At 47.8% G+C, this 23488-nt stretch overlaps 1 protein-coding gene across 2 annotated transcripts in view; it reads left to right on the forward strand.

The window, feature by feature from the left end:
• Positions 1-22826, forward strand: part of SYK (spleen associated tyrosine kinase) — a 70707-nt gene extending 47881 nt beyond the window's left edge. Inside the window, exons 5-13 of one of the 2 annotated variants that reach the window (XM_081802742.1) lie at positions 616-697; positions 1036-1085; positions 2681-2749; positions 10543-10630; positions 11488-11665; positions 14178-14387; positions 15323-15512; positions 20063-20203; positions 21295-22823. In XM_081802742.1, coding sequence (XP_081658868.1) covers positions 616-697; positions 1036-1085; positions 2681-2749; positions 10543-10630; positions 11488-11665; positions 14178-14387; positions 15323-15512; positions 20063-20203; positions 21295-21411 — 1125 coding nt within the window. In that variant the 3' untranslated portion in view covers positions 21412-22823. Of the gene's footprint in view, positions 1-615; positions 698-1035; positions 1086-2680; positions 2750-10542; positions 10631-11487; positions 11666-14177; positions 14388-15322; positions 15513-20062; positions 20204-21294 lie in introns of both variants that reach the window. The other variant, XM_081802743.1, reaches the window with a different exon arrangement.
• Positions 22827-23488: the final 662 nt, after the last annotated feature.

A 23488-nucleotide genomic window follows, 5' to 3' on the forward strand; every position in this document is an offset into this window, starting at 1 on the left:
TCTTCATCAAGAAAGGAAGTGCCTAAGGGGTAGGAAATATATCTCATTCACCTTTGTTTGCCTTTGGTCCTGCCTTGGGACCCAGAGGGTTTGTTGAATGAGTCTATGAAGGAATAAGTGTTGACAGGCTGAATTTGTTTTTATAACATTACATAAATAGAGGAGAAATAAATAAGTGTAACTTGCTACCAAAAAAGAAGGGAGGGAGGGACAGAGGGAAGGATGGAGGGGTGGATGGATGGAGGGGTGGATGGATGGAGGGATGGTGGGAGGGAGGGAGGGAGGGATGGAGGGAAGGATGGATGGAGGGAGGGATGGATGGATGGATAGAGGGATGGATGGAGGGGTGGGTAGGTGGAGGAGTGGATGGATGGAGGGGTATAGGGAGGGTGGGGCAAAGTCCAGAGGGGAGCTGGTGAGTGGACTCCTGTCCAGGATGTGAGTGTGGAGCGGGAGAGGCATGAGGAGGGACCACACGACCTCCTGAGGAACCATGTTTTGTTGTTCAGGGGTATCCTCGAGTCACGTTTAAGGTGTGCAGGGGGAGTGGGCTGCTCCAGGATTTCCCTATTTCCTGCCTCTGATGTTTATGGCTCTTTCCTTCTTCCCTTTCAGCTAGTGGAGCATTACTCTTACAAACCAGACGGGCTATTAAGAGTTCTTACAGTTCCATGCCAGAAAATTGGTGGGCAGACAGGTGAGTTCCTGACCTTGGAGCCTCTGTCTCTGGGATCTTGACAATAATCAGCCTGGCTTTACAGTCAGCCTGTCCCAGATCCGGGTGGGATGAGGGCTTGTTTTTACCGGTTGATGAAAGATGACGTCGGGTCACTCCAGTTAATCACACTGTAGCTGATAGCTTTAACTGGAGAAAGCGGGTTAGCTCTAATTGCCCGGGTGAGGACGCTGAGTGGAGGAGGAGAAACTGCTTCTTGGGCAGGCTAGCTGACGGTCCTGCTGAGTGATCTGCACCCGGGCAGGGAGCCGCTGCGTGTTGGGGATTTAGCCATGACTGTCCACGCTCTTTCCACCCAGGAAACATCAACTTTGGAGCCCGCGCGCCCCTTCCAGGGGGCCATCCTGCGGTAAGTTACGAGAGCTGGGCCCGCGGTGGAGCGGATGCATGCTAGAGCCAGGAAATCATGGGTTAGCGCACAGGAGAGCAATGATTGTTGTTCCTGCCACCCTTGATAACCTGGGGCCGGGGAGCGTCAGCTAGAATCAGCCTACTTTCAGTTCCAGGCCAGCCGAGTTCATTTCTTCATAGGTTAGACAGGGACACCCGGTGTTAAATCAGAAATATGCCTCTGGCGGCTTTGGGAAATGTGCAGGATCCAGAAGACCGTGCACATGGTCCCTGGAGTGAGTCTGCTGTGCGAGATGTCTCACTGAGCTTGTCCGCCCAGCTCTTTTGGTTAGATCATCGTTAACAGAAGCATCGACCTCTCCGGAGAGTGGGTTTGACGGTAGCTTAGCAGGGGAGGCTTGGTTGGGGGTGGGATGCTCAGCAGCATCAGATGAGAGAAGCCTCTAGAGAAGGCCAGAACGCACCTCTCCCTCTGCGTCAATGGGAGGTGAGAATGTGACCTGTCCCCACGTCTCCATGTGGGCTTGCCCAACACACGCCCCCCTCTCTCCCCCCACCCCAAGCCAACAACCAGATTTATACTCAGAGAAGGAATTGGGTCCTGCTCCTTTTTGGGGACCTCGGTGTGGACCTTTGGTGTCTTTTAATGCCATCTATAAAGTATAAAAATCCCCCTATCGTGAGCTGTGTGCTCCACGTCTCCCTATTTGCCTATTAACCCTTAAAAAACAGAATCAGCAGAAATCGGGATGTCCGTTCTGCCCACAATAAGGATGGCTGACCGCTCACAAGCCGCACCCAGATTGAAGCAGGGAACCTCTCTGGGGGCAGCACCTGTCACCAGATTGGGGGTGGGGGGGATCGGAATTTGCTAAAATACCAGTGAACTTCTGCATCAACGTCTAAAATAGAGCCCCTGTATGGAATCATTTTATTTTACCCTTCATGTGGCTCCTGGGCTGGCACGTCTAGATGCTCCATGCTCCATCTACCATACGTCACGGTAGATGCTCCATGAGACAGATCGATCTTCCTCCCAGATGGGTGAGGGCTGAGGGCTAAGAACTCTTACAAGAATATCAAGCCCTAGATGCAGCCGTGCATCACCCAGTAGCTTCAAGAAGTTAGATATTTTGGAAAATCTTTTTATTGACTGTCTCAATGCATACAGATAAAAACACGCATGCCCTACGTGTCCAAATCAGTGAATTTCCACAAACCATGGAACCAGCCCCCTGAAGAAGTAACAAAATTGGGCACAGTCAGACTTACTTCTAGTTTCTTTAGAATGATTTGTCGTGTTTGTGATTTAGTAACCTATATGAGACGGGGGCTACTTAATGTGACAGCCCTAATTCTATAGCTTTCCATGGAAACTATTAACCAAAGTATTTTTCCAGATCCTTCTGCTCAGGTGGCAGGCTTATCCTGAAGCATCCTTAATGACCAAGTGTGGCCGGCAGCCAGTCTCTGCAGCAGAGTGTGGAGGGGGTTGGCAGTTAATCACAAAGTGATACCACAAAATTAAATAGCATGTCATGTGTTTGCTTTCTGAGATACTGACTCTTCCCTCTTTGCCGTTACGGTTTCTAGATGTGGTCAGCGGGTGGAATAATCTCCAGAATCAAATCATACTCCTTCCCAAAGCCGGGCCACAGAAAGGTGCTAATGCGTCCCCTGCTTCCTGTCCTGCACGCGGCGCCTGCGCTCCGGCCCCGGCTGCCCTCCGTGCGCGCTCCCCGCCCCGTCCAGCCGCTGTGCTCTCTCGCTGCCGTGTGTGGCCCCGGGTGGGCAGCCCGCGTCCGGTGCTCGCCGCGCTTTCCGTGTGGGTCCTGGTCCCTGCCGCCCGGTCCACCCCCGCCAGCGTGCTCTCCCTGCTCGGTGTGCGCTTGAACGTCCCAGGGTCGGCGCGGGAGGCGGGAGCCTCGTGTCGGAGAACCTTCTCCGAGCAAGCCAAGTGATCTGTTGTCAAAATCACAAGTTGCAGAGCAGGGGGGTCGATTATATAAAGTACGTGCTGATGGAAAGGGTGCCGGGGTTTTGTGGGGGCTGCACAGGGAGCGTCTCAGGCCGTTTATTGCGTGGATGCCAAGGGCCACAACACCTGCATCGAGGCTGTAGATTTCCAACACGGAACTTGACTATAACGCACAAAAAGACAAGCATGGAATTGGAGGATTAGAAGCGCCCTGTTTCTTTCCGAGGCAGTTAAGGTTGACCTGGGATTCGTTTCTGTATTAGGCTGTGTGATTGAGTTGTGAGGGAAAAAGCGAAGTTTTTTTAAATGATTTATAATGAATCATCTCCGTCTATATATATATATGTGTGTGTGTGCATATATATATAATATGTATGGGTTACTATTTTTTCCTTTGTACTTTTTCCATTGGTGGTAGAAAGTGGATTTTTTTGTTAATAATTCTTTCCATTTTCATACCAATTGATATTTTTTTTCCAACATTTCAACCATACAGTTGGGCATCAACTGATGAAGCAAGTTGCTGAAAGTACTTGCTAGGAACAACAGAAAGGAAAAGCATAAGATCCCCAAGATTTTATTTAGGAAGAATTTTCCAGGTGGGCAGTCGTACTCTGCGTGCTCCCAGTCTCGTTGTTGATAGATCAGAGAGGAGAGTTGAATGTGATGGTCGAGGGGCAAGTTGTCTGACGAACGGAGCGGCTGTCTGTCTGACTGTCACGTGGCCAGGCGGTGTGGGCCAGCTCGTGGAACCACAGCTAGGACGTGACAGTGCTTTGGCGGAACCGCAGTCAGGGCAGGCGTGTTAGGAGTCGGGGACCAGGTTGTCAGGGTGACACATTCTCTGTGTCCGGTGCCCCTTTGTCCCACGCTTGGTGTGTGCTTGAAGCCACCGGGCCCAGTAGGTGATTGAGGCTGTGGACCAGAAGAGGTCAACACCTGCCGTGCTCCGAGGTAAAACGCTCCGGCTGCCCCCTTCCGGCCCATGTGGCCCAGGACCCCCGTCGGCTTGCGCCCCTTCTCTTGGGAGAGGGCTCCGTGTGGCCGCCCGGACGGCATCTAACAGGCCGGAGGTAGCCTTCTGATTCAGGGTGCATTTTAATCAAGAATCATCTTTTCGAGGCTGTAATCACAAATTTAGTTCAAATTAGTGACTTCGGTACCACGGTTTGGTGGTCAAACACAAGATGCAAGAGTGTTTAATCGAATGTTGCATAGACAGTGCTTCGTAGAACAGCTCAGGGCAGGACACGTGGCCTCCACAGTGCCCGGAACCCCTTACTCGCCGGCTTCCGTGGCCCCTCTGTGTTCAGGGCCTGCGTGGCAGCCGTGGAAGAAGCCCTGTGGACGTGGGCCACACCGCCGGTTGCCACCACTTGTCTATTCATTACTCCCTTTATGATGTGCCGACACACAGCCCCCTGTCCAGGTGCGGTCCCAGAGATGGGCGGTCTCACTGTGCACGGACCACATGCCGTGCGTGTCTTAGTCCTCTGGCTCTGAGTGCAGCATTCAGGGACCCTTCACGGGAGCATGAGCACTTAGAGGTTTGTGTGTAAGACAGATAAACACAACCATGTATCTAGGTACATATATGTCACACACACATTTATATACACACACATCTTAACATGCATGCACCCCCCCACTCACAAACCGGTTTATCACAAGGACTTGCCTTACACAATGATAGGGACTGACTAAGCAAATCCCATAGCTGTAGGGCAGACCGTCAGGAAGGGTAGATCAGGAGCAGGGTGGAACCCCTCGGGCATGGCTGAAGTTGTCGTCCACAGCCAGGGGTCAATACGCCCTCCGCCTTTCTCTGTTTCTCTCTCAGGAAAGCTACAGCTCTCCCCAGAGGACTCTCAACTGATTAAGCCAGGCCCACCCAGGGTAATCTCCCTAATCTAAATCAGCTAATTAGGGATTTTAGTTATATCTGCGGAATCCCTCCATGGCAGTAGCAAAATGACAATTTGATTTGATCATGGAGGACTGGAGCTCAGACTAACCATGTGGACACATCAAAAAGCCAGGAAACAGTAACCCAGCCTAGTGAGGAGACAAGACTCACCGCCACCCCGTCGCTGTCCCAGGCAGGCTGAAGCAGGCTCACGTCACTCGCAGTAACTAAGGAAATATACAGAAAAGATGCAGTAGATCTTTGTATTAAAGGAGAGCATGTCTCTTTCTTACACTATCAATATATCAGTAAAACTACCTAAAATATCAGTAAGACTACCTAAAAATAAAGAACTATCATCAAAGGAAATAACAAACTGGGAATAAGTATTGGTCCCGATGATACACAGGCAAGGTTAAGATCTTTGATATATAAAGAAATTCTGTAAGTCCATAAAAGTTTTAACTAACAGGCAAATGGCAGAGGATGTCATTAGGTAGTTTGTAGTAAAGCAGATATAGATAGGAAAAACGTAGGAAAACATAAAAATAGGAAAAGCTGTTCCATTTCATAATAAGAGAAATGCAAGTGAAAACTAGGTGCCCTGTTACCTCCACCTGTGAAATGAACCCAAGTAAAAAGCAACAGGATGTGCAGCGAGGGTGTGGTGAGTAAGCCCTCCCCCACTTTGCTGGAGAAGTGTGAGATGATGCAGCCTCCGAAGAAGGCAAGTTCACAACATCCATCCAAAGTAAAACCACATATGGCTGCTCAACTGCAATTTCATTTCTAGGTATGTATTATTCTTGCATTTGTGTGTAACCATGTATCCATGAAAGTGTTTATTCCAGCATTGTGTAACTGACAAAGTCTGGAAACAAATTAAAAGTCTGTCATTGGGAAGTAAACCAGTTACAATAAAATTCATACCGTGAGAGGCAGCTGAGGTCTAGAATTATTTCCAAATTCCAGTGTTAATTACAAACAACCGATATGTGCTGATAGAATGTCAAATATTCTGGAAGAAATACAGAAACACAGCGGTAACAGTAGTGACTGTGAGAGCACGCAATAGGAGTGTCAAGGAGACTGACACTCTACCGTAAACCCCGTTGTGCCTTTGTAAATTCATACCTCTCGAATTTAATCAATTTTTTAAAAAGATAATTAAATATTAGAAAGTAATGAATCTGATTAATACTGTGAAAATACTTTTCTGGCAAAAAAAAAGGCTGTTGCCTATTTAAATTTATAACAACTTTGAAATATGCATTGAATTTTCCTAGATGCCAAAAATATTCATAAAGAAGGATTGTGTGATTTAAGTTATGGATTAAATGTATTTTAACTGCTCATCAGAAATATTTTAGGAGAGCTAGTGTTTATGTTTTCGCAAATAGAGGAGGAATTTTCTATTAATTAAACAGTCATGAGAAAGCACTTACAGGAATTATATCAGCTATCCCATCTGTTTAGATAAGGTGCAAATGACTTTCTTGAGTTTGTTAATTTGATCAGTATACGTGGTTGTTTTTCATAATTCGGGCCCAAAAAGGACATGTCAGAACTTGAATTAATTCTAGCGTGTGGGTAGTTACTGAAAAGTATGTTTTGACTTGAAGAGGACTGTTAATTAGATATTAGAGATTTCCTAATAAAAACTTAAGGACAGGTCTATTTTAAATCTTTTCCTTAGAGACTGGGAATACTTCCGTCCTTAAAAATACAAGTGAAGTCAAGTAACCAATGTAAATAATGATCCACCCTCTTCCCTGCCCTCCGTAATAAAAACTTAAGGGGCGGGTCTATTTTAAAGTTTTCTTTCGATGTTAGTCCTTAAAAATATAAATGAAATTAACTAACGAGTGTCTGTGGGATCCACCCTCTCCCCTCCCCTCCCAACACTTACTTTAAAGGCTGGACGTCCTTAAATGAACGAAGTCCCTCCCAGTCCTAGAACGGGAGCGTCTGTCTTGCTCCTTCAAGTACGGAAACCTTTGCTTCATGTGAATAAGAGCGTCCTTATAGGAGCGTCCACCTCCTGTTTCAGAGGCACGCTCCCTAAAACACTACACAACATTTACCCGTAGCTCAGTGGTGGAAATGTGTTCCAGAATTTCAAATTCAGACCCATTTCTCATGCTGTATTCCAACCCCTGCACTGATGATTGGATTATTTGAAGGCTTATGTGTAAATACACAGTTGGCTAGGGTTGCGCTGGAAGAGCGAGAGAAGGAGAACAGTTGTGAGGTCACCGTCAGGTGGTGACGCCGAGGCACCAGGACAGACCCCGGAGAAAACGTGTTGCCCTGTCATCGTCCGGGGCCACGCTGCAGCCCTCCGCTCCTTAGGTCGGGACGATTGATGGTGGACGTCAGGTGTTGGTTTGAGTGGACCGGAAGCAGACGTGGTCTCATTCCGTGCCCTGGCCGAGGAGGGTCTGCCCTGGGCTGTGGGGTCTTGTTCCCCCTTGGGACCACAGCCACTCTTGCAGAGACCAGGGCCGTGCCTGAAATGGCAGCCCGCGGTCTGAAGCCTGCGGGCTCTCTTTGGCACTGCAGCTGTAACATGTACATGGTCCTCTTTCCTGCTGCTCTCCCTGATGGGGAAAGGTCTGTCCAAAAGCCTAAAAGCGAAGGTCTAGAAATGGATGTTAGGACACAGCACGATGCTCCCAGATCACCAGGAGAACGATACCTGTGTACCTTGTTCACTTCTGCATCCCCCCCTCAGTAGGCACCCAGCGGATAGCTGTCGAACACATTTCAGTTTGCAGTTAAGCCTGGCCGGTAAGAGATCAGGGATCATAATTTAAGACCCAGTTTGGTCTTATCTTTAATTACTGTGGAGTGACCTATTTTTACCTCCATTTATAAAATTAACGATCACCCCTTGTTCTCTGGGAGGGAGAACACGAAGGTCGCTAGTGCCATCTAGTGGTAGCCCGCAGGTTTGAATAGCCGCAAAAATGGGAGAAAAAAATGCACCTGCTCACATTCCATTGACTCCTTATGCTCTATGCGGAAAAGGTGATGGTATTCATTGGGGCAGAATAAATCATCAAATATAAAGCAGAAAGAATAATGACAGATGACAGAATAGGCCAGCAATGTGTTTTTCATTAAATTCTAACGCCAATCAGTACGTTTATAATTTTGCATCATTCTTTACAAAGTCTTTGAATTCTTTTCTGCTGAGCATTCGAACCCAGAGGGTGTTTGGTGTCGTTCTACTCAGCGGCACACCCACCAAACACTTTAGGAAAGATGGAATTGTGTTTTGTACTTTACCTTCATCATAACGTCACCACCACCCTGTTAATTGACGCACCAGAAAATCTCCCATTTCTCCCAAAGAACATTCTCCCGAGTGTCCTGCCAGCTTCTATCCCAGTGGGGCGACCCAGGGGCCCGGGCAGGGAGCGGATGTGGTTGCTGAGGGACTCGCGGGGCCCCAGCCAGGCTGGGAAGGCTCGTAAGGTCACGGGGTCTGCGTGACCTTCCAAGGGAGACCCCAGCCCGTTTCCTGATGCATAGCCAAGGCCGGCGAGGGGTGAGCGCCACTCTGCCCATCAGAGTCTGCTCTGCTCTGTCCAGGGCTTTAGGCTCAGTGTGTCCAGCACCACCAGCTCTCACTCACTCTTGTCACTCATTTGTACACTCCCACCTCTGCTTTAGAAGTCTTCCCCACAGGCTTCCAATGGCAGGTCATTGCATTCTGGCTTAACCTGTGAAGTCCTGGGGCTCGGGAGAGCATTCGCTCAGGGTGGAGCAGTCATGGCCCCAGGATAGCCTGTCCTCGGTGGGCAGAGGGCAGGGCTCAGGGCCAGGAGAAGGAGTGCGGGCGTCTCTCCATATCTGTGACGGGCGGTCCTGGCGTCTTGAAGTCGTGTCTTTGGATCTCAGAGTTTCCTGCCTCCAGGGAAGATCAGAGACGTTGAAATGATTGTATATATGAACCTAAAAGAGGCTTTTTTTTTTTTAATTGAATACTATTTCCACCTTGGAGTTTGACTGCAGCTGAGCAGAGGGTTGATGGGAGGCCTTGGGGATTCCCAGTCTCTCCGAGGATAGTTCTATCGAGACAGGGCAATTATCTTCTAAATGAGAAGTGGACTCACAGGACATCCAACCGCCCTGTAATCACAGGCCAGTTTTTAAAAAGAGGTGGTGGATCGTCATTTGGGATTATCCACGCCTATTTCCCTCCATTAGGGTAAAGCCTGGAGAGATCACTCATTTCTAAACCACACTGACTTACACTTCCCATCTCCCAGTTTTAAGACACTATCCCCATTCATTCATTCATTCATTCACATTCATTCATTCATTCATTCACTCGTTGGTGTGTGTTTGGTAAATTTTTTTTTTGAGCTCCAGCGGCGGACAAGGCAATGTTCAGACGCAGTGAGGGGCCTTACGCTGTTTTTACTCGTGATACGTCCCAGCGCTTCCCGTGGAGTGTGGTAGGAATGCGGTAGGAACGCCGAGAGAGGCGGAGAACGTGGGGCGAGCACCCTCCGCTGACACGGGAGAGCGGGCATCCCGTAGCCCGGTCCCTCGGGCCTTTGTGCTGTGGGCAGCAGCTTGGTGGCGCTCGGCAGATGCCGTGAAGGAGGTCCAGGTTTTGGAGACAGGTGGTGGCCATGGTTCCTTGTGACTCCATTATCGTCCTTCTGGCTCCCGGGCCTGGGACGTCAGGCAGGCAGACGAGGACCCCGGGTGTGCCGCGAGATACGTCACCATGTACAGTGAAGCTTGATGTCTCTGTGTCTTTACGTGTCTCCAAACCCTGGCAGTATCTCGTGTCTTCGTGGCCAGTGTTTGGGCCCTGCTAAGGTAAACGGCTAGGTGACCCTTCTAGTGAACTACATCAAAAAGCAAACAAAAAAAAGGTTTGAATTGTGATTTTTTTCCCCACAAACCAAATGTAGTGCAATACCCTTGTGTTAAAAGGAGGGGGCAAAGGCGGGCCAGGAAGACTCAAGATAGAGACTTTCAAAAGGGAAAGGTTACAGGGATGTAAGGAGGAGATCCTTCCCCCACCCTGTTAATCCATCATGCAAATTAATGTAAATCAGATCAAGCATCAGGAAGATTGCTGCCCTCCGGCATCCTATCCCGTAGCTAGATCTCCATGGAAGGTCAGGTTCAGGACTTGGATAGACCCTGTGGAGTCAGGGAGTAGGGGAAGCAGCTGGTGGATACTGTGTTTCTTCTTACATAACTTTATATGACATTAAATTGAACAGAAAGGATGGATGGAGGAAAACGAATCCCAGGGGGCCGTGTGTAGGCAGAAATGGGGTTTGAAAGGGCCTGTGACCGGGGCCCCTCTGAGACTGTGCAGCCCCTTGAGACAGAGCTTCATGTAGCCCCCGTGGGGTCCAAGCAGTCGCCCGAAGAATGAGATAAGCCATGGTGTTTTTTTCTGTCTCTCTCCCTGACGCTTTCCCTTGTCTTCTCTGCATAAGTCGTAATGTGATTATTTGAAAACAAAAGTCATTGTGCAGATCAGCGCCACGGTGCGTCCGCGGAGGAAAGTAACCTGCTGTCCTCTGTGTACTTCAGTCCTCCTCGTCCACAGGGAGCCGGCCCGAGAACTCCGTGACCTTCAATCCTTACGAGTCAGACCGGGGGCCCTGGGCCACGGACAGAGGTGAGCCATGCGCGGTCACATCCCCGGCCATTCGCGGCACAGCAGTGCCCACAGCCCTCGACCAGACTTGCCATCAGCAGTGGGGCCTCGGCTGGACCTCCTTGGGTTCTCTGCGTGGCTCCAGGTTCTACTTGGTGCACTCGGTCTGTTTATTGCTACAAAAACGGCCCCCAAATGTAGCAGCTTCGGGCAGCAGTCATTCAGTTACGTCCTGCAGGTCAGGGGTCTGGGCCAGGCTGGGCGGTGGGGAGGCCGTGGGGAGGCTGGGGCACGGGGCTGGCCGGCATCTCGGCCTCCACGCCGACGGGGCCCCTCCCTCGGTGTCTCCTCGAGGGCTGGCTTGCACTTTTTCCAGCATGGAAGGCACCCCGGCACCTGGTGTCTGAAGCTTAAGAACCAGTCTTCCAGCCAACAGGGCAGAGACGGTGCATGGTCCTTTATAACCTTGCCTGACTATGTCGCCAACGTCATTTCTGATATAGTCCATTGGTTGACATAGTGACAAAAGCCACTGGGGGCGGATGGTGACATAGACTTCACCCCTCGATAGAAGGAGTGTCAGTTTTCAGACAGTGTAAAGCCATCCATTAGGGAGGCTTCTGGCATGAACGACCCCTTTTCTGTGCACATCCCGTGCAAGAACAGGGTCGAGTCCCATGGGGGTGAGGGGCTTTTTGCTGCTGCCCCCTAACAAACCGGGAAAGACTGCGCCCTGAGTGCTCACCGGCATTGCAACTGTCAGAGGTGATCAAGGTCTGGAAAGGCGAGGTGTGCCCAGAGGAGGCAGGAGCGGGAGATGCGGGGATTTTCAGCAGGGACCCAGCCCCAGGGTCGGGTGTCTCTTGACCGCCCTGCAGAAGCCCAGAGAGAAGCCATGCCCATGGACACCGAAGTGTACGAAAGCCCCTACGCTGACCCCGAGGAGATCAGGCCCAAGGAGGTCTACCTAGACCGCAAGCTGCTGACCCTGGAGGACAGTGAGCTGGGCTCTGGCAACTTCGGGACCGTGAAGAAGGGCTACTACCAGATGAAAAAGTAAGTCATGGCCACACCGCCGCATGGCTCGTTCTCCCGTGAGCCGACGTTCTAGAAACTGCCACACTCCACGCATCCCGCACATTTAGTCCCAAACACAAACTCTAACCCAGCAGGGCTGAATCCTTCTTCGTTAAGGGTGTATGGTTGTTCATTTCTGGTATAGCTACAATGCAAGCATTCATTGTGTATCCTAGCTTTATATACACCAATTCCGTGTATTAGTTTGCACATAGGAGGCGTGCCTTTTAGAGCATTAGAAAGTAGAAACAAGCAAAACGTAATAAAATGAGAACATCCTGTTTGTACCATCCAGATAACCCTACTGTTAAGTAACAGTAGTGTCTATATATTATTTGGGTCTTTTTATGCACACACATACACGCATGTATTTTTTAATTAAAATGCAATTACTCAGTGACAGTAACACAGCATTTTCAGGTATTTTATTTTATTTTTTAAATCATGTCTCATTTCTCTTACCCAGAAAATTCTTGATTATGGACATCATTAGTGTAATTATTTATCTGCTTTTTCCTATAATTTCAGATCACAACACCCACCATACAATAGTTAGAATTGCTGTGTCACTGAAATCTCTGTACTTCATTTGCTCTTTAGAAGGTGTCCTGCATAGAATGTTCAGTAAATGTGCCGGACCGTATAGTCCTTTGAAATAAACCCTATCTCTGAGTCTGTATGTTTGAATTAATAGGTTACTGATACGAATATAGTTGGGTTTAGTTGTTTGATATTATTTTGAATTATGACATTTTATAGATGTTTTATCTTGAGTAGGTAAATTTACATTACTCAAGTGTCAAGAATGTACGCAAAGCATGCACGGAAACTCTTGCTTTCAAATCCCGTTTTTCTGGGTGCATGTAATTGACTGATAGGCTTGTTCAAAAATCCGTGCATGCATATATCACAGTCATTTGTGGGATGAATATAAATTACTCTGTATTAAGGTATAAATTTCCTCAATTAGTTCGTGACACTTAAATTCCTTGCTTAATTAAATACATATATTAACACAGACATAACTATGGATACGTAATTTCAACTAGAGGGCTTGGGGAGAGGAGAGGAGATGTTTTTAATCATGGATGTGCATTACAGCTTATTGAGTACTCGTTTTCTTCTGCTGAGATGACCTTATGGTTTTTCTCCTTTGTTGTGTTTATGTGGTGAAAGACACCGATTTTCAGATGTTAAAGCCACCTCGCCTTCTTGGAATAAACCCATCTTTGTTTTTGAATTAGATATTCATTTTTTTCATAAATCACTGAATTGAATTTACTAATATTTCTGTTAGAATATTTGCATTTAGGTTCACAAGAGAGATCAGTAAATGATTTTCTTGGAAGTTTCTTTGTCTGGTTTTGGCATCAGGGTATAATGCTGGCCTCAAAGTGAATTGGGAGGTTTCCTTCCTCTTCTCTTTTCTGCAAGAGATTGTGGGTGTTTTTTCTTCCTTCACTACTGGGAAAGATCGAGAGGTTTCTCTTGTTGATTTTGACCCCTACCTCATGCCATACACAGAGCCAGTTTCAGGTGGCTGGTAGTCGGAAATGTGGAAAGGTAACATGATGCACTGACTAGAGAGAGCATAGAGAAGTAGCTCCACAATTGTAGGAGGGGGAGGGATGCTCCTGGGGGTGCTTGTGTAGGGTCTACAGCTTGCGTTCGGTGTGGAAACACTTGTTAAACTCTACACTGAAGTGGTCTGGGTTTTTGTGAATGTATGTTAGACTTACCCAATTGTTCTCTTATTTTACCATCTTTTTGGACAGTTCTGTTTTTATTCTCCCATTTCGGAGTTCAACAAAGGAGATGTTCTTCCTGCATGTGTGCGAATCCTTATTACAGAGAAATGCACTTTTTTCAAATCATACAGAGTTAACTTCCATTCAGTTATTTAAGTCCCACTATATCAGAATATTTTCAGGAGGTCAAACATGACCTGTGGGATGTTTTTATAAGAAAGTGAAAAACAATTTTTTGCAAAGTTGTTGAAGCTTGCTTAAAATTGTCAATGCTCAGTTTTAGAAAGTGTTTTGTAAACTGTGAGCTTTAACAATGTATGCTTTTTAATTCTGCACCTGGGTATGCTTCTTAATTCCGCACCCGGAGGTTCATTTTCAACATATATCAAAGGAATGTTGTAGTCACACACATTACAGATAATCTGAGATGGCAAATCTGAATATGTTGCAGGAATCCATGCATGTTGCAATTTGTGAGGTTTATTTGAAAATTATTTACATATTCCGTAATATTTACGCTCTGCTTGGTCGTGTCTTTTTCAGCACCTCGTCATTGTCTGTAACTAATACAGTGTTACTGTTTGTCTATAAAATGAGAGAACAAGGTTGTAACTACCTCCATAACACTGTTTCTAGCACAGCAATTATGCTTCGCGGAAGGTAATCTCCTAGAATTAGGGAATTTAGAACTTAGAATTTAGCCACTTTGGAAAGTTTCTTATGTGTTATGATTTCTTACGCAGAGTCGTGAAGACAGTGGCTGTGAAGATTCTGAAGAACGAGGCTAATGACCCGGCTCTTAAAGATGAGTTATTAGCAGAAGCGAACGTCATGCAGCAGCTCGATAATCCTTACATCGTGCGCATGATTGGGATATGTGAAGCCGAGTCCTGGATGCTGGTCATGGAGATGGCAGAACTGGGTCCACTCAATAAATATTTACAGCAGAACAGGTATGTTTTGGTCCCCCAGGAGCTGATGCTGTGGTGGGGCAGGGCCCGCCTGCCCGGTGTATGTCATAGCCCGATGGCTATGTTGGCCCACACTCAGGGACCTGGAGGGAAGAGAGTTGTAGTCTTTGGATCAAAAGCTCTTTTAGCTCTTATTGTGCTCAGAAAAACTCTAGTCCAACAATTTGGTCTTCATTCTCCTTTGCTCACTCTATATTGTTCGGCCTCAGAATATCCTGGCAATCAGTCTCTCCTCACTAGGCAGAACATGCCATACCTAGTGAGAGAAATATTAAAATAAACGTTTTAAAAGGGAGTAACAGTGATTGATGTCTTATGCGTCTGGCTCACCTCTACGTTCCTACGAGGAATTCTGAAAATAACTGTTGCTGTTAATGGATTACAAGCATTGGTGGGGGATTCATGCTGTGCTCATTTACAGCCATTGTTGAGATGGAGGAGGTCACGTGGGATAAGTCTTAATAATAGCCACTGATCACTTGGTCCCAGTTGATACATTACGCGTGTACTCTACTTAGATTGTGCCTCTAATCAGCATAGGAGGGAAGAGGTGCCGTTAGCCCCACTTCGCAGGTAAGAAACTGAGACTCAGAGGTGGTTTTGTTACCTGTCCAATGTTGGAACAAGGATTCCAACCAAAGCCTGTCTGTCCATGAGTCAGGTCTGTCCACCTCAATTATACTGCAGTTCAATTCAATTCATGCAATTCAGAGCACACCTTGAAAATTGTATCAGTTGAATACCAGGATAACGGTGCTCAGTTCTGAGCAGCTGTAAGCTAACAAGGTTGTCACCACTTGTTACTCTTAAGGAAAATAGGAAATGAGAGGATCCCTCTGCGTGCACGAAGAGCATGGTTGGCTGGTCCCAGACGGACTGCAGTCCACCATCACTAAAGACACGTCTATAACTTTCAGGCACGTCAAGGATAAGAACATCATAGAGCTGGTCCATCAGGTTTCTATGGGAATGAAATATCTGGAGGAGTGCAATTTTGTGCACAGAGATCTGGCTGCAAGAAATGTATTGCTGGTCACTCAACATTATGCCAAGATTAGTGATTTCGGACTTTCCAAAGCACTTCGTGCTGATGAAAACTACTATAAGGTAGGAATAATTTCGCCAATATGCAAAGCAGGTGGTGAGAATCTGAAATACAAGTGTTTGTGTTTTTTATTTGATTATGATAGGGTTTCAAGAAGCAATTTACCTATCGAATTTGCCTATGTAAAAAATGTTCTTGTTAAGCTTTGATTATGTTGTTCTACAAAATGAAAATACTCTAATATATCACAACTTGAGTTTACTCTGAATAGTATTTTCCAAACTATATCCCTGGGAACAAAAAGGAATCAAAGTATTAATTGATAATTCGTTAAAAAACACACACACACACACAAGAATAGAATTCCTTCCTTAAATTACTTTGGAAAAATGTGTTGAACAGGTTGATCCTTATAGGATTTCTCAGAGCCCCCCTGAACCCCCCAAATGAACTGATAGCAACTAAAGGAAGGGAAAAACATAAGAAAGAAAGTCTCATATGAACTCAGTCACAGTGTGTATGTTGAGTCTAGGTTGATCAACTAGAAAATGTAATGGGAATGAAACTCAGATAGTGAAAGAGGGGGCCAAGAACAGATTTCCAACTCTCCAGGTCCCTGGGAGAGTCCAGCATTCTCAGAAATAGACGGCCCACCCTGAAGCTCTCACTTGAGGATGGCAGGATGGGGGCCGTGGGATTGCCCTGGGCTCCACACCCTGGAGTGCCGGGTCCCCCACTCGCCCACCCACTCACTTCTCTCTGGGACGGCTGCCGTGTGTGTGGCAGATGGGGACAGTGGGTCTTGGCCGGCTAGGGACTGGCATAAAGGATGAGCAGCAAGAGCAGAGCTGTCCAGCAGTACTCCATCCTCCAGAGAGAAGCTGGCCCCAGAGCAGAGCCCCTTCAGAGATGAGCCACCGTTAGAAAAGCACCGAGTGAGCCTTTTACAGACACTGCAGGGAAGTGAAGCAGAGGAAACGGCAACCTAGAGGGACAAACCCAAGCTTGCCCGAGAAAAGCACATGTTCCGTCCGGAGGTGCTTTGGAACACACGCTTCATCGTGATAATTAAAAAGAGAGGAAAATCTAGACTGAAACTAGGACTCCAAGAGGACACAGAGAAGTTGAGATAACAGATCGTCCCCAAACTTAGTCATTAACACAATACCAAGTGTTAATTTACTCACAGTTCCGCGGCATGGGCGGGGCGTGGTGGGATGGCGCATCTCCGAGGCTCACGGTGTCTCGGGGGCGGTCCCAGGAGGGTGGGAGGATCCACTCCCACTCTGCTCACTCACACAGCTAGAGCCTGATCTCACATGGGCCGGGGCCTGGGACCTCCGCTGGGGTGTACCCAGCTCACCTGCACATGGCCTCTCCACGTGGCCTTGCCTTCCTCACAGCATGGCGGCTGGGTCCGGAGAGCAGGTTACTCACAAGGCAGGAAGTGAGGCTGCCCCTAAGGCCGGGGCCCATGACCTGCCTCAGAGTCATATCCACCCTGTGCTACAGGTCAGAGCATCCACAGCCCACCCAGATGCAAGGGAGGGAGAAGGACAGACCCCACCCCTAGTGAGGACGAACGTTAACACGAAGGCCAATGTCTAAAACTGCCAAGATACTCAACAGCATACTGTTGAAAAGGAAACCAGTGACCCTCTGAAAATTAATGAAGCAGAGGAAGAAAATATTGAAGACACTAGAGAAATACAAGCCAAAGGATCTGAACCAAGATAGTGGGATAGGAGATCCCAGCCTCCATCCCCCGACAAAGATCAACAATTAGATAGCCATCCCTGAAGGAGACCGCTCTGGGAGAGCTTGGGAATCCACTTTAGAAAGCTTCAGCAACACAGGGCAACAACAAACCTCAGAATAGCTACACAGAAAGAGACGGGAGAACAGCGCCATTTTACCTGCCCTAGCCCATCCATGAAAATGGAAACAAAAAGTAGCAGGAGTAGCTATATTTATAGCAAACAAAATAGACTTGAAGTAAAAATCTGTAACAAGAAACAAAGAACGTCATCATATAATAATGATGGCGTCAATTCATTAAGAAGTTATAACAATTCTAAATATATATACACCCAACGTTGGGGAACTTTCTGAATTTAACCTGAGTAAACAAATACTAACATATCTGAAGGGAGAAATATACAACTATACAATAGTAGTAAGGATTTTCAGTACCCCACTTTTATCTATGGATAGGTCATTCAGACAGAAAATCAATAAGGAATTGTTGGACTTGAACTATACTTTAGGCCAAATGGATCTTAACAGAATTCACAGGTGAATTCTGCCAAACATTTAAAGGAGAATTAATGCCAGTCCTTCTCAGACTCTTCCAAAAAATGGAAGAAGAGGAAACATGCTCAAACTCATTTTCCAAAGCCAGCATTACCGTGATCCCAAGGCCAGATAAGGACAGTACCACAAAAGAAAACTATAGGCCAAAATCCCTGCTGAACATACATGCAAAAATTCACAATAAAATACTGGCAAACTGACTTCAGCAGCATTAAAAGAATCATACACCACAATCAAGTGGGATTTATCCTGGGATGCAAGGATGGTTCAACATCTGCAAAACAATAAATGTGGTACACTGCATTAATAGAATGAAAGATAAAAATCATATGGTCATCTCAATAGATGCAGGAAAAGCATTTGACAGATTCCAGTATCCTTTAACGATGAATACTTTCAACAAAGTGGGTATAGAAGGAACATGCCTCAACACAATAAAGGCGTATATCACAAGCCCACTGCTCACATCAGACTCAATGGAGAAAGATTGAAAGCTCTTCCTCGAAGATCAGGAACAAGGGAAGGATTCCACTCATACCACTCCTACAGTATGGAGGTTCCTCAAAAAGTTAAAAATAGAGCTACCCTATGACCCAGCAAATTACACTACTAAGTATTTATCCAAAGGATACAACCATAGTGATTAGAAGGGGCACATGCACCCTAATATTTATAGCAGTAATGTCCACAACACGTGGTTAAGGAGAAGAATTAAAAAGTAAAGTGCAAACCATATGTCCTAACTTCTCTACCTCCCAAAAGATATATGTTACCTATCTGTACTTGGGTAAGGACTTTTTTCTGGAAAGATTCAGGAAAAATGATCAAACGTGCCCATCTCTATGGAGGAAGATTTGAAGTTGGTGGAGAGAGACTTCACTTTTTGACATATTTAGGACTCGTCAAAGGGTCATCTTTGTATCACCTCAAAATTCAAATTAAAATTGAAATAATACATATGACTAAATTGTTCACAACTTTGGAAACCAGAATCTAAAAATAATGCATTACATGATTGAGACAGAAGGGTAATCAGAGTGTCATTTACAGACACCCATGGTGCCTGTGGTCTCAGAGCGATGTCCCGGGCTGGGCCCCTGCTGACCCACTGTAGGGCAGCCCACCTCCCTCCCTCCCCCCAAGGGTGCTTGTTAGCGTGACCTCCCCAGGAGGCAGCCAGACTGACTTACTCACCGAACTCCAAGCCCCAGAGGAAAGAGTTTCTGCTGGGCACAATTTTGATCTCTTTACTACCCCTTGCTTTTTTAAATTAGAAAGTTGAAAACATTTTTGGAGTGCTGGGCTGTCTCCGTCGGTGGAGCGTGGGACGCTTAATCTCAGGGTTGTGAGTTCGAACCTCATGCTGGGTGTAGAGATCACTTAAAAATAAAATCTTAAAAAAGAGAAAAGTTTAAAACATTTTTAAAGCCATACTAGCAGTTTGTAACAAAATAATTAACGTTGGCTGAAAACTGCAGACAAGTACCTAGTAATAGTTAACTATTCTTGGGAATGGCCCAGTATTTCTTGGAGCACAACCATAAAGCTAAAATTCAGGCTGGGTTCTTGTGTTGGCACAATAAGCCCCATGAAGCTGTGAGTAGCCAAAGGAAGAGGCGAGAGAAGAAGACAAAACGGCACAAGAAATACAGCCTGAATCTTAAAAAATATAATGAAATCTTAAAATTTTAATTTTTTTTAAGATTTAAATATCTATTTTTAAGATTCGGACCAAATACATACATGCAGACATGCACAGGGCATTTCGTGAGTCATTTTATTCCTATCTTTTTTATTATTTTGGTTAACACACATCAGTTTTATTTGTTGACATAAATTTTACCATCTGAACTATTTTTTAAAGTGTGCAGTTCAGTCATGTTAAGAACGTTCCCTGTGCTTACAACCACTCTCCAGAATTCTCTGAAACTCTGTCCTCATTAGATAGCGACTCCCCCTGTCCTGCTCGAGCCCCCCGGTCCCTGGCAATCGTCCCTGTGACTTGGACCCTCTAGGGGCCTCGGGTGAGTGCTTTCATGCAGTATTAGTACTGCAGGGACTTGGCCGGCTGATTTCCCCGAGCCTGATGTCCTCAGGCTCCATCCATGCTGTTACGTGCGCCAAAAGTCCCTTCCCGTTGGAGGCCGGGTGCTACTCCCATTGCGTGGATATGGATGGACCTGCTGTTTATCCAGTCCTCCGGCGGGGGATGCGTGGGGGCCGCGCAGCGTTTGCTGCTGTGAACCCGGGCGTCCACAACCCTGTTGTCACCGAGGGTCTCTGTCTGCTTTGCTCTCAGGCCCAGACCCACGGGAAGTGGCCGGTGAAGTGGTACGCTCCAGAGTGCATCAACTACTACAAGTTCTCCAGCAAGAGCGACGTCTGGAGCTTCGGCGTGTTGATGTGGGAGGCGTTCTCCTACGGGCAGAAGCCCTATCGGGTGAGCTCCTGCTGTTTTGGTTCTAGCTATGTGGCCAGCCCAATGGACAAGCCCCGGATGATTGTCACAGGACGCCGGAAATCACAAACTCGTAAAATCTGGGCTCCCTGTCTGAGTCTTTCACTGTCTTTTGACAGTGAGCAGTGGATATGACCTCCGTTTATTCTAAACTGAAAAAAAAATGTGATATTAACTGAACAGCGGACTTAGTTCCATTGTGCATTACACATATAAATATGCATAAAAGAGACCCACGTCGACATTATAATCAGAGTGGAAATAGATATATATATATATAGATATATATATATATAGATATAAACTGGCAGTTCAGTTAAATATTTTAGTTTTTTTTTAATTTTTTTTTTAAAGATTTTATTTATTTTTTTGACAGAGAGACACAGCGAGAGAGGGAACACAAGCAGGGGGAGTGGGAGAGGGAGAAGCAGGCTTCCTGCTGTGCAGGGAGCCCGATGCGGGGCTCGATCCCAGGACCCTGGGATCATGACCTGAGCTGAAGTCAGATGCTTAACTGAGCCACCCAGGCGCCCCTATTTATTTATTTATTTTTAAAGATTTTATTTATTTATTTATTTGAGAGAGAGAGCACGAGGGTGGGGAGGGGAGAGGGAGAAGCAGACTCGCCACTGAGCAGGGAGCCTGATGCCGGGCTTGATCCCAGGACCCTGGGATCACGACCTGAGCCGAAGGCAGACGCTTAACGGCTGAGCCACCCGGGCGCCCCAAATATTTTAGATTTTTTAAAATCAAAATATGCATACCAAAAAGGGTACCTGTGCTAGAATACAGCTTGATGAATTTTCACAAACAGGTGTGCCCGTGAAACCAGCCCCCAGATGATGAACAGAAGGCCCCCCGTGCCCCCTGCACGCACAAGCTGTCCCCCAAGGGTAACCCCGTCTGACTTCTAGATCATGGGTTAGGGGCTCCTGTGTGTGTACTTTTTATAAGTGAAATTGTGCAGCGTGCCCTTTTGCCTCTTTGGGGCAGGGGTAAGACTTACCTGTTGTGTTTTGTTTTGTTTTGCTGAACGCTGCCTTAAACAAGCTCGGGTATGTTTTGTATTTTAGGGCATGAAAGGCAGTGAAGTTTCGGCTATGCTGGAGAAAGGAGAGAGGATGGGGTGCCCCGCGGGGTGTCCAAGGGAGATGTACGAGCTGATGAAGCTGTGCTGGACATATGAGTGAGTACCCAGCGTGCCCTGCAGTTTATGCAAAGGCCCTGGGGCAGGTGGGAAGGCCCTGGAAAGTAACGGCGCCTCTGTCTTTCCGTGAACCAGGACTGTGCTCCCTTCTAAACAAAGAGTGGTGGGGTTGCTTGCTTCCCGGACCAGGCGCTCCTATTCTTCGGTCTAAAGAATAAGTTTAGACGATGAGCTCTGATCCAGGGTCTCTAAACTTAAGTGTAGATGGTACCAGCTGGGGGTGAGGGCGGTCAGCGTAGAAAGGCGTTGGCGGAGTCCGGGCTGCTGCTGTGTTGCACTTTTGGCAGCAGGGGAAGGAGTATCATACTTGCCCGATTCCTGACCACCCTTCCAGGCAAGACCATGGGTGTCGTCCAGGTCGCAGGGGGATCGGCCAGGGGAGCGCTTCCCCAGAAGTGACTCAGACCTCGGACAGTGGCCCTGAGCGTCTGCCGCGTGCAGTCATGCGTCCTGCCTGGGGGAGTGCGTGTGATGTTGTAGGCTGGTGGTGTTCGGGGCAGCTCAGCGGGCCACAGACGTGCACCACAGCTGACAGTCAGGGACGCGGCCTTTGACCTTGCCCGGATCGGTGGCCTGTGCGTGGGCCGTGGGGAGCCCCCGAGCCTGGTCTCCGTGTCTCTGACCCCGGAGTGTGCCTGTGCGCCCTCGGAGCTCCGAGGTGCTGTGGGTCTGTGATCTAGAGGAGCCGTGTTCTTGCCCTTCGTGGCTTCAATACTTCGGGTCAGGTTTGCTGTCAGAGACGCGGGCTGATGGAGCAGAAGCATCTGGAGGGTGAGGAATATTCCAAGTGCTTTCAGATGCCGCCAGGGATTCTGTAACTCCCTGAGGACAATCGTCCACTACAGCTGGGAGTGGAAGTAAAGAATGCCATCATTATCTAGAAGGGACTCAGGGTCCGCCCCCAGGGGAGAGGGCGGATGTTTCCCTGGCTGACGCTGTGGACACAGTCCAGGGAAAAGGCCTTTGGCAGGGGTCCGACGGAGCCGCTGGGGATAGCCCAGGCTTGTTCTAGCATCCAGCAAGCACCGTGCACCCTGCATGGCTTTGGAGACCCCGCAGGCTGTGAGGATTCTTTGGGAGCTGACCTCCAGGTTGGAAATGAGCTCACAATGCCTTCCCTCCGTGCACTTGGGTCCCAGCCTCTGGCCTAAGTGACCTCTCCTTCCCAAGGACACTGGGTCGGGTGACCCCCAGCAGCAGGGCGAGGCCACGGGTCAGGCGCAGCCCTGGGGGAGGGCACTTACTAGAAGTAAGTAAACTTGTAGAAGTACCTTCTCCTCCTGTGGAAGGTTTCACTTCCTCCGGGAAGAATACTCTTGAAATCATTCTGAGACACATTTTAAAACCTGAAATTAAAATCAGCTCTCAGGGAGGTTGTTAAAATTTGTGTTTTGGCATTTAATGCTAAGACTGACACATTTATTTCTGTCTGCTGTCTTTTGTGTTTGCCAATGAGTGAGGCAAGGGTGGGCGGGAGGGGGCTCAGGGCGGGGGTGGGTGTAAGGGGTGGGCCCCGCGGGGTGGGCAGCCAGGGTGCCACCTTCTGCCGCAGCTCCCGCCTGGCTCGGGGGCCGTGAGCCTGCCCAAGCCGCTCAGCACCAGGCGCGCTCTTCCTGTGACTCAGGGCATCCGGAGCGGGCGCTCTGCCCACCTGTCCCTGTGGGACCCGAACAGCTCCTTGCACCATTATTGGACGCATGGTCCCCAAAGGGAGGACACACAGGGGACACAGGTCTCCTGAGTACTCACCAGACCTGGGGTGTGTGTGCTCACCGGGAGGCTGCAGTTACATCAGAGTGAGGCCTACAGGCAGGGACGTCTTTCCCCCGGCTTCCAACCCAAGCATGCGCTCTGGTGAGTTCCATGTCACTAATGGAGAACCAGCCACAGGATTTAAGTATCAGCCAGGTAAAAGCAGTGATGGCAGTCCATGCCCGAGATGAGAAATGATGAGTACTTATCAGTCTTGGATTCGTTTTCCAGCAAAGCTGTATTTCTGAACGTTCAGGTTCTTCTGGTAATGACCCGACATAGGGTAGAGGACAGGACGGGGGGTCCGG

The sequence above is a fragment of the Leptonychotes weddellii genome, chromosome 14 (genome assembly GCF_054177405.1).
Source record: "Leptonychotes weddellii isolate Sample4059 chromosome 14, ASM5417740v2, whole genome shotgun sequence".
In the NCBI taxonomy this organism is placed as follows: domain Eukaryota; kingdom Metazoa; phylum Chordata; class Mammalia; order Carnivora; family Phocidae; genus Leptonychotes; species Leptonychotes weddellii.